Source organism: Squalius cephalus, assembly GCF_949319135.1.
Source record: "Squalius cephalus genome assembly, chromosome: 2".
In the NCBI taxonomy this organism is placed as follows: domain Eukaryota; kingdom Metazoa; phylum Chordata; class Actinopteri; order Cypriniformes; family Leuciscidae; genus Squalius; species Squalius cephalus.
Window position 1 is genome coordinate 61,880,316 of NC_137123.1, and position 12,022 is coordinate 61,892,337.

Below are 12,022 nucleotides of genomic sequence, written 5' to 3' on the forward strand. Positions count from 1 at the left end.
AGTGAACCAAAGACAGTCTCAAAAACACGCTTTGAAATCGCTGGTGTTTCTGACGTCACAAACTACCTTGTAACCAATCAGATCAACGTGTGATCGTCAACCAGTGGATCTCTGAGCTGAGTGAGTGAGTGGAGGCGGGGCTCATTTGCATATTCATAGAACCGTGTATACTAAATGAGGCAAGGGTGTCGAGTTACATTCAAGCTATTTTTAGGCATAAATAAAAACATTTCAAGGACAAAACCTTTAAATATGTCATTTTCGTGATCAAAGATGAGTTTTAAGGGATAAAATTATTGACTACAGGGGGACTTTAAGGTGTCAATGTTACAGTTTAATTATGCATTTAAGTACTGAGTAATATTAATTAACTACACGTACTTACTATAGGGTAAGGATTAGGGTTTGGTTTAGGACAAAAAGGACAAAAATTGGCTGTCAAATGTCACATCCAATGACATAAATTTGATCGCTCTGTCAGTGTACTAATTAAACACAATGTGAATGTCTGACATGTTTAGAGATTAAATATGAGTCCTCAAACAAACATTGTAACCAGTGCCCTGGTAACCAGCACTTAAGTGTATCAGTAACATTGGGCATCATCACATTACATTTTGAGTTGTACATTAGATAGAATCATGAGCATTACAAAGAGAAGTATACAAACAAGAAAACTCCAAGTGTACACACTAACAAGAGGCCGAGATTGAGGACAATTTTGGTTTTTGGAGGTTCTTTGAGCATCTCAGTTACACTCCTGATTTCATCTCCCGCTTCCTCTGAGCTTTTACTAAAACCACAGAACCAATCCAAACATTTCACACATCTTCCTGCATGTTTGTGGGTGTGTTGAGACTCCAAGTGGCCATTTGGAAGTATTTCAGGGCCTGTTTGAACAACCTGAGATGATGGTTTCATTTCCACTCCATCCGACGTCTTCTCTTTTTTAGTTTCTTCTGAAAGCTGATGAAGTTTGCCATCGCCTCCCTTCTCTTTTATGTGTGCATCTGCGTGTGTATTCCTGTTGCGTAGTCCCCACAAAGTAGTCGTAGCAATTTGTTCCTTGCTTGGTGGATTTGTGCAAAGACTGACGACTACCGTCACAAGCCCTGAAACCCAAAACAACACAGTCGCCACATACATGAAATGAATATCCTTGATGAAGGACGGACGGTCATCAGTTGTGTCGCAGTCTGGCTCTCTATAGACAAAGGCAAGAATTAGTCTGGTGGCTCCAAGTAGGAAGCCCACAATGCCACCCCAGAATGCACCGGTTTCATTGCAACGTTTCCAGAGGATGCCGAGAAGGAAAAGTGCAGCAATGGGTGGCGTAAGATAATCAGACACCTCCTGAATGTAGAGGAACATCTGACCACCTTGCAACTCAATGACTAATGGGACCCAAGCTATGCTAATGGCCACTATGAAGACCACAAACAAGCGTCCCACCATCATGAGCTCTTTGGAGGAAGCTTGACGACGTACCATCTTATAGATATCAAGGGTAAAGATAGTACTGGCGCTGTTAAAGATCGAGTCTAGATCGCTCATGAGAGCGGCGAGCATCACGGCCATCATCAAGCCTCGTAATCCTACAGGCATGACGTTCATGACGAGACGAGGATATGCGATGTTTGTGCAACCAGCTCTGCTGTTGCAGACTTGCATACAGTGCTCTGGACTAATGCAAGCAAGCTCATCAGCAAAAAGCACACGCGAGATCATCCCTGGAATCACTATGATAAACATCGGGAGGACTTTTAGGACGCCGGCCATCAGAGTCGACCCTTTAGCGTGGGCAATATTGCGGGCTGCAAGGACTCTCTGAACTATGACCTGATCGGCGCACCAGTACCAGATCGAGGCTGGAGTTTGTCCTAGAAGAAAAGCAGGCCACGGCAAGTCTTTATCCATCGGACCTCTTAAGATCTTGAACGAATCTGGTTTGGGATGCACATGGCAGGAATTTGTGTAAGTGACGTTACTTTTTAGCTCGATGGCAGTGATGTTGGGAATGGCGTTCATGTACCTGGTTTGCAAACCCTCGAGACCTCCAACCTTGGCTAAACTGATCCCCATCAGGCACAAAGCGCCCGATATCATGAGGAAAGCCTGCAGGGTGTCCGTGTAGATGACCGCCGCTAGTCCGCCAGTGACCGTGAGAAGAGCGGTCATGGTGATAAGCAGGATTACGGACACGTAGAGATTCCAGCCTAGAGATTCCTGGATGAAAAGTGCTCCGGAGTAAAGATCCACGGAGAGCTTGGTGAAAATGTAGAGGAGGAGAGTTAGGCATGCGAAGAAAACCTTCAGCCGCTTCCCACCGAATCTTTTGGAGAGGTACTCCGGCATGGTGTACACACCTGAGTGGATGTAAACGGGTATGAAGACCCATCCCAGGAGCTGGAGGAGTAAAATCGCATTAAATTCCCAAGCAGCGACGGCGAAACCGCTCGCAGCTCCTGAGCCGGCGAGGCCGATGAAGTGCTCGCTGCCGATGTTACTGACGAACAACGATGCACCGATCATCATCCAGTTCATGGAACGGCCGGCGAGGAAGTATCCGCTTACGGTTCCCCGATTTGCCCTCCACATCGCCAAAAAGCCAAAGCACAGGACAAGAACGAAGTACAAGGCAACGACAGCGATATCTGCTGCTTCCATTGTTGAAGCCATTTTTTATGTGTTGATGGATCAAGACATATGATTCGGTGGGCCACATGTAGCAAATAATTCTAAAAGAGAGAGAAAAAATAGACATTTAGTAAACATGGTACAGATAAGGAAATAAAAGCACAACTTTTTTAGTATTTTAGTCGATTGTCTACAGACAGTGTTACACTTTATGAAATCAGAATCAGAATAAGAATACTTCATTGATCCCTGAGGGGAAATTCTTTGTCACAATTGCCCACCTGTCAAGCATAAGAAAAAGAAGAAATAGTAATAAAGTAGATAAATAAAGAATATATAATATAAAAGTATAAATAAATATAAAAAGAAAAATAAAAAATAAAGAAAATATAAGGAATGTGGGTATGTTCAATATTTACATTATTAGAAATTTGTTATGGTGAACATTTACATTATTTAGAATTAAAATCATAATAGTGAACCAAAAAAGGACTAGAGGAATAAATAGCAGCATAGAATATTGCACATTAATTATTAAAAAGATAATATTGCACAGAAACTCTATTGTCAGTTTAAAAACTAACTAAATGTCCGTGTATCAGCAACGCATTATCATCCTAGGGCGTCATATACTGACGCTTTTGACATTTCGTCTACATCCAACGCACATGGCACCCTTTAGCGTCAATATGACACGCACAGAGCTTTGTTCGGTTATGGGTAGGTTTAGGTCTGGGGTAGGGTTAGGGTTAGACCGCTAGGAGGCGCCTTCTGGCCCATATCTATCTGCGTCTCATATTGACGCTAAAGGGTGCCATGTGCGTTCGATGTAGACGAAATGTCAAAAGCGTCAGTATATGACGCCTTCATTTGTTACTGTACTTGCATTTTTTCCCATCACATTTTTTTATTTCTTTAGTTAGTCAGTTAGTTAGTTACTTTATTGTCCCCGGTGGGGCAATTTGTTGTGCAGAAGATAGTAGCCTATAGTACAAAACACACACAATCACACACACAGTACAAAGATTGCCTAACCTTGCAGGCATAGTTAAAACAATGAAAAACACTAAACAATCAAGTTGTAAGGCAATAAGTTATGGTTCTTTGTAGAATTAAAAAGTAGAATGGCTGCAGGTACAAAAGAGTGTTTATAGCCTATCTGTTGGTTCTGAATTTTGGGAGTTTAAAGCGTGATCTAGATGGCAACATCTGAAATTCAGGCTGTATCTGACAGGATATTTGTGAGCTAACATTATCTGCAGCTAAAAATATTCTTGATATTCTTAAAGTCCCCCTGTGGTGAAAATCAAGTTTTTAATGTTGTTAATGCGTCTATGGGGTGTTTTTAAGGTGCTTTAAGACAAACCATGTGCAAACTCATTTACATGTTCATAGAACCGCGTATACTAAATAAGGCAAGGGTGTCGAGTTCAAGTCAAATAAAATTCAAGCTATTTTAAGGCATGAATATATATTTTTTTCCAAGGGGAAAAAAAAACTTTAAATATGTAATTTTGGTGACCAAAGATGAGTTTTAAGGGATACAATTATTGACTACAGGGGGACTTTAATACAAAAAAAGTTATTTGTTTTTCGGTAAGAAAAAAAGTTGAAAAATAAAAGAATTCACCCTAAAAAAAAAAAAAAAAAAAAAAAAATGCCTTTTTTATTCCATGGTTTGTGGATGATGATGTTAATGTGATGAACTATAGGACAACATCCACTAAAAATCACCACGCGCTTCAGGACATTGAGCAAAAATTAAACAAATATCTAGTTCAGCCATGAAACTCTAGAGGGCGTGTGTATGTCACACATGTAAGTTAAAATCGTAATGTTTTAAAATATTTTGTTAAAAATCATTATTATTATTATTAATAATAATAATAATAATAATAATAATAATATCATCCACGAAAAGTTAATATCCATGTTAGTTGTCATCTACCATCAAACCAGATGTTATTTAAAAGTTAACCACCGTTACTCAAATGCACAATTTAACGTTAAACCCGTTATACTTGATAAGCACCAAGCAACACCCTGCACAATAATAATAAAAAACAAAACACATGGAAAACTCACTGAAATTAGCGTCACAGTTCATGAACAGTCTTACAGAGATCGATGTGATTTCTAAACGTTAAAAACTCAGACATACTTACCAGAGATGCTGTCAGTGCACTTGAACCGGTGTGTGAGGAGGAAAGAGTTTATCTCCTCCATCCATTTACCCCCCCCCCCCCCCCCCCCATCTGCGCGCCCGCACCCACCCATGACGTCATCGTACCCGCGCATCCGTTCAGCCCGAGCCCACGAGATTAGAGCCCACCCGCGGGAAGTCATGTGTGATGTGGTGCAGTGAAGTCATCAGAGACTCGTAGCCTGACATAGTTCTCCAAGCCAGGTACATTACTAGGGTACTACTATTGATGTGAATTTAACATGATATATATATATATATATATATATATATATATATATATATATATATATATATATATATATATATATATATATATATGAAGAGTTCAGATGCAAAAGCCTCTAAGTGCCAACTGAAATTTTCTTCTAGAATGATCATTTTTATCAAGCTCGTATATTTAAGTTCAGTAATGCCATTTAAGTGAAATTACTGAATTTAAATATACAAGCTTGATAAAAATGATAATTCTTGAAGAAAATTTCAGATGGCACTTAGAGGCTTTTGCATCTGAACTCTTCATATATATATATACAAGGATAAAAACAAGGATAATTACTTAATAGATAATAGATTAGTAGGCTACTGAATGATTAACATTAAATCTATGCGTACATGTCCAAAAAACCCTTTTTTTTTGTAAGTATACAGCAGGACTATTTACTGTATTGTTTATAATAAAATATCAATGATAATATGACATATTATAATATGACATATTATATCCTGTTTCATGAGGTTGAGATGCTACTCAAAGAATAGGTCATGGCTTTTTTTTTTGATAGAGTGCTTTAATTTTTCTGGGTTGCTGATAATCTAAACAGACAGACTTAACTATAGGCTACTGCATTATTATGAAACAATAAAATCACTATCTATGTAATAATAAGATACGTGTTTTTTTACGTTGTTTAAACAAGATCCCATATCAATTTACAGGTAGTAGTCATTATGGTATTTTGTCATTATTGCCATAGTAAACCTTTTAAAGAGATTGTCATTCGAGACAACATCATCTAACTGTTTTTATAACGATCTCTTCATATTCAGCATACTATCCGTGAGTGCTAACATGAACCCGATAACCAGTAGAGATAACCTAACCCATGAATGATTACATCACATCAACAGGAACATGACATGAGATAAACATTTTCATCTTCAAAACATGTGGGGAAAATGTTTTCACATGGAAAGTGCTATTTTGGTGTTGGTAATACAACAGAGTTTTGAGTAAGCTATGCTACATTTGTGTCTGTATTTGTCTTGATTATGAATGATTTATTTGTTGTATCAACTATTATATTGTAATATATTTAATTTATATGTGTGAGTGTTAATATATGTGTGCACTATAAACACAAGTGGCAGTGGAAGGACTGCAACTACATATAATCATCAGACGGTGGCAGCAGCGTCTTTCAGTTCAGAAGTTTCCATGAAGAAGAAGTGTTTTACAATCTCTGAGTGGTAGTTGGTACATGAGTAGATAAAGATCTTTTTGTATGTAGTCAGAGGCCAGGTGTGACTATGTAGGTCAAGGCTATAAACATAATACAACACTAGTGTGAAATCACAGTCTGTTTAGTGCTGTACTGTGTAGTCTATCATAATATAAATTATATATACAGTCCAGCCCTGTACAATAACAAAAAATTAGTAATATGTCAGTTTTTTTGGACATGCAACACTCTCAGAAAAAAAGGTACAAAAGCTGTCACTGTGGCGGTACCTTTTCAAAAGGTACATTTTTGTACCTAAAGGGTGCATATTGGTACCTTAATGGTACATATTAGTACCAAAAGTGTACATATAAGTACCTAAATGGTACATATTAGAACCCTTTTGAAGGGTACTATCCCAGTGACAGCTTCTAGACCTTTTTTTTCTGAGAGTGAAGGTGATTAGACATGTACCTTTTTTCCGGAAACGGATCATGATATGGTATTCCGTAATTTTTGTGTAATGTTGGAAATTTCTAGCATGACAGCTTTTGAAAACAGGACCCCGCCTCCTTCCTCCCTGGAGTACAGTTTTGATTGACAGCTCTCTTTCAGTATGCACTAGGGGGCAGACGAGCTCAAAGCTGACAGTGTTCAAACATGTAGTGAAGACCAAAGCAGGCGTCTGAAGACGTGTGCTGCAAACCCTGTGGCTGTATCTGCAGTAGTATACTAACATATTACTCTTACTATTTTGGCAGTATAGTATGCACTTGCACACTTTTGCCCGTATGCATATTTTCTGTATGCATACTTCGCATATTGTGCCGGTTATGGTCTTCCACAATGCAGTGCACTTGACTGGGTCTTCCATTTCCAAAATGATCAATAACAGAAAGTCACCATTTACTTTGATTGCTTGTATATGCATTTTGCTTGAAAATGCAAAATCATATGGATTTCAAAGGACATGAGAGTTGATAAATGATTAACAAAATCTTATTTCGAGGTGTTCTTCATCTTAAATCGCCAGGATAGTTTTGCTACTAGTGACACTTCCTTTGACCGTGGCTTCAGGCCCCAACAGCCATTGAACACAAATAGAAAGCAGAGAAATAGGTTAGTCGAACCCTTGGGTTGTCTCAACACCGGCTCCGACTGATTCTGTGTCTGAGCGCTGTGTAGTAGAGTAGAGGACGACAGTAGATCCCTCCTTCTATGCGCACTTTCTTGCTGGCATTGTACATTATGATTATTGTTGGCTAATGTTCCTCTATTGCAAGTCGCTTTGGATAAAAGCATCTGCTAAATGAATAAATGTAAATGTAAATATTTAGTGATAGGAGATCAGAACAATTAGAACCATTTGTGCTATACATGAACAATACCTCAGATAATACATAGTTTCTTTATGAATATTTTGTTACATTGCATTAAAGGGCGTTTTCACTCCTGAGAGTCCGCACCAAGGTCCGAACCGAAGTTCATGTTTTGATGGATTTTATACATTCGCATTCACATTGCAATTATTCGAGCACACTAAAGAACTTTACATACACACTTGCGTCCTGTCGTCATCATCTCTGTGGGCTGCATCTTGACATTGACTGGTTTGTAAGCGGACGTGCGTCTGACGTCAGCGTGTTGTCAATTCGGCAGGAAACTTTGACAAGAATGAATGAACAGACGCATATCGTTGCCACTATACTGTTATTATTACAGCATTACGACCTGCAGCTCCAGCTATACTCCAGGAGAGTTCACATTCGCCAAATCAACGTCCTCATTGTGTGAAGCATTGCTGTCTAAGAGTAATTATCTGGTTAAGTGGATTTACTTATTGTAGTGTTAAAGGGTTAGTTCACCCAAAAATGAAAATTCTGTCAGTAATTACTCACCCTCATGTTGTTCCAACCCCGTAAGGCTTTCGTTCATCTTCAGAACACAAATTAAGATATTTTTGATGAAATCTGAGTGCTGGATCACTCCTCCACAGGCTTATGGACACTATAACTGGCTGGCCCAGAAAATGTATTAAAGACATCGTTAATATAGTCCAAGTGACTCCAGTGGCTCAATCTTAAGTTTATAAAGCGACGAGAATACTTTTTGTGCGCAAAAACAAACAAAAATAACGACTTTGTTCCACTTTTCATTTCCTTCTCTCTGGGCCTCGAGTTTTTTCACGTAGTGTTTTTGCGTAGCGCGTCTGTGTTGCACGTCACCACGTAGGCTCACTATTGGGCGACGCTGGTCATGTGTGTGATACGTGGTGACGTGCAACACAGACGCGCTACGCAAAAACACTACGTGAAAAAACTCGAGGCCCAGAGAGAAGGAAATGAAAAGTGGAACAAAGTCGTTATTTTTGTTTGTTTTTGCGCACAAAAAGTATTCTCGTCGCTTTATAAACTTAAGATTGAGCCACTGGAGTCACTTGGACTATATTAACGATGTCTTTAATACATTTTCTGGGCCAGCAAGTTATAGTGTCCATAAGCCTGTGGAGGAGTGAGACAGCACTCAGATTTCATCAAAAATATCTTAATTTGTGTTCTGAAGATGAACGAAAGCCTTACGGGGTTGGAACAACATGAGGGTGAGTAATTACTGACAGAATTTTCATTTTTGGGTGAGCTAACCCTTTAATGAAAGTTATCATTTAAGCATTGTAATGTTTAAAAGTGGATATCACAACAAATGCCAGTAGACCGGGAAGACTTTAAAGGGGTGGTTGATTATGATTTGACTTTTCTAACTTTAGTTAGTGTGTAATGTTGCTGTTTGAGCATAAACAACATCTGCAAAGTTACAACGCTCAAAGTTCAGAGCAAAGGCAGATATTTGCTTTTAAAGAAATCGCTTTTTAAGGACTACAACAAACGGCTGGTAGGGACTACACCACATTCCTCCCGGGTTAGTGACATCACCAACCCTAGAATTTACATAAACCCCTCCCCCTGAACACGATTTATAGATTATCAAGACAGAATATGCTAATCAATGACTAGAAGATAACTACACATAAGCTACATAAATTCACCAACTAACCATTCAGAAATGTCCTGTTGCTTCTACATGTTGTCACTTCTTCTTGAGTCTCTCCATCATTGTCTGATTCCGGTTTAAACATAAACATTGACATTTTCAGTGCATGTCTGTGTGAGGTAAAAGGACACAAGCTCTTGAAGCTCCGCTCATTTGCATTTAAAGGGACACACACAAAAACGGTGCGTTTTTCCTCACCCTCAAAAAGTGACAATTATCACATGCTATATAAAAAATATCTGTAGGGAATTTTGAGCTAAAACTTCACACACACACTCTGGGAACATCAGAGACTTATTTTACATCTTGTGAAAAGGGCATTATACCACCCCTTTAAAACGAGCCTTTCATTCATAATCCGTAAGAGCGAGAACACAAGGAGCGCAGCGCTGAACAGGGGCGGGGCTACAGAAGGGGCGGAGCAAAATTCAAATTCAAATGTAGCACATACTCAGTATAGCATAGTTGTGCTTGATGAAATGGCTTCATTCAGCTGCAAGCACTGCACACACAACGACTTTCACTCTTTGTAGGTCAATGACATCCGCTGGAGCTCGACAGAGACCGTGGCATAAAAGAGCACTTCTTCCTCAAAGCCGTCAGAGAGTGAGAGCGTTTGCTTCATGTGGTGTGGGCCACAAAACTTCACACATGTTGTAATAATGAGGACATGCTATTTTTGTCACTCAACCAACAATGTAAGCATGTAAGGCCTCACCAGTGCCCGAGTCGCTCGCTGCCTTACGATGATGACGCAAGAGTTCGAGCGCTAAACATGCCGATAAGACTCGCCGCCAGGAGACGCTTATCATGAACGCTAATGATCGGACCGCAGTGGACATGTTTCTAAGACAAGAGGAGGACATGTTTCTGATAACCACGTGCACAGATGGAGCTCATCAGACCATTTTAGGAAACCAAAAGACCTGTGTTCACAAGAAATGATTGAAAACGGGGAGAGGAAGAGAAAAATAAATGTTTCTCATAAATGCATTACAATGTATGTGAACATCCCAGATGAAGATGCTTTTCATATCTCAGGACACTTTTTAGCAACATTATTTTGGTATTGTTTATATGCTATTAAATATGCTTTTATATTTATATTTTCAGTTTTTTGTTTTAGTTTTAGCAATTTTATTCTTCAACTTAAACATTTTTATTCCATTTAGCTGCCAAGAAAAAAAAAGAAAAGAATCTAATATTTAGCATATATTTTATTTTTCAGCTTTATTTCAATTACCAAAAACTAGGCCTATTTTAGATTTAGTTTTAGTTAATGTCAGCACTGTTTATTGAGCACTCATGTTATGTTTTCTTTGCCTCAGATGTTTCTCCTAAAATTAATAAGAACAGACCTAACTGAGTGACTGTAGTTGTCATCTAAGATGAGTTCATATCTGATATCTTTAGATTGCTGACTGGTATTTTGAGCACAGTTTGAGATATTGTTGAGATGCATGTCTCCATTCACTCTCTATTTAATCTCATTGCAGTCTTGGAGAAAAACTGTTATATTACAGACATCTTGTTCTTTTTCTTTCCCATGAAATGATTAACAGTATATGCGACCCTGTCAGTTTAGTCCACAAATAAACGTACATTCGATGCCATTGATGTTTAAAGCTGGACTTTTTTAACGATCAGTCACTTTAATCTTTAAATGAACAGCTTGGAGAATTACTGCTGACATTATTTGAAGCGAATATTCATAGACTAAAGGACAGTTACAGCTCCTCTGAAACACCAGACTTTAATATGCCACTGCATTAGATAGCAGAATATCAAAGCAAGCGTTTCTCAGAACGCACTTCACTATTCTTAGACCGGCCATGAAACTGATGTGTATTAAACACAAGGAGACAGATAGCTTTACAAGAAACCTCAATATGCTGCTGAAACCTAGTCTGATTGTAACTTCTCAGTTGGCCTTTAGCATTCTCCATCCAAACAGAAAATAGTTTATAGTTTGGTTTAATGTGCGGGCTGTCCTGTCCGTTTAGTTTACTGTGTGTTGTATATGGTCAGGAAGGATGTTTAGAGTGGTTTTGTGAACATGAGGTGCGCCGACGAGGATCCTTCTGTTGCCTTGAATGGATCCCAAAACTCACTCCACTCCACAATCTGCATGATATTCTGCTCATCTGTTATGAGTGTATCACTAGCTTTATATTCATGAGATATTTGTAGGTTGTACTTCTGCAGAATGCATATGGTGTGCAGCATAATGACCTTATTTGCAGAAACGTGCACTGTGAAATACCATCTGTAGCCCACAATGCATCTTTCATTTCCAATTATGAACCAGAACTAATGTCAACTTCAGTATTTTAACATTTTTTAAAATACCATCTGCCATATCTGGCATTTTAAATCCAATTTTGTGTAAATATATACCTATTTGGCAGAAATAAGGTGTTCCGAAATCAGACTCAAATTAAAAACAACTCAATGCAAAAATGAAGAACAAAATATTTTTTTTGGGTGTTGATAACTGAATGTCACTTGAATTAAACATGTATGTAAAAAGGGTAATGTGACATCAATGTAGCGTGCTGTACTAGGTGCGTTCACGCCATGTCGTAGCCTAATTACCGTAATTACAAGATTGTAAAAAGCGTTCATGCCCTCAGAGATCATAATTACAGCTTGTAAGATGGGAATTTTCTGAGAGCTCTTGTACCACGTGACC

The 12,022-nt window shown here is 38.6% G+C and overlaps 1 protein-coding gene across 1 annotated transcript; it reads right to left on the reverse strand.

The window, feature by feature from the left end:
* Nucleotides 1-315: 315 nt before the first annotated feature.
* Nucleotides 316-4,868, reverse strand: slc5a3a (solute carrier family 5 member 3a). Its single transcript, XM_079864062.1, has 2 exons — nt 4,803-4,868; nt 316-2,738 (listed from the first exon to the last, which is right to left on the reverse strand). The coding sequence occupies exon 2, from the start codon at nt 2,677-2,679 to the stop codon at nt 649-651; it is 2,031 nt and encodes a 676-aa protein (XP_079720188.1). The 5' UTR covers nt 2,680-2,738; nt 4,803-4,868; the 3' UTR covers nt 316-648.
* Between the last annotated feature and the right edge of the window lie 7,154 nt (nt 4,869-12,022).

Excerpts from the sequence above, each read along its gene's own strand:
- slc5a3a (XM_079864062.1), bottom strand. The coding sequence starts at position 2,679 with ATGGCTTCAACAATGGAAGCAGCAGATATCGCTGTCGTTGCCTTGTAC.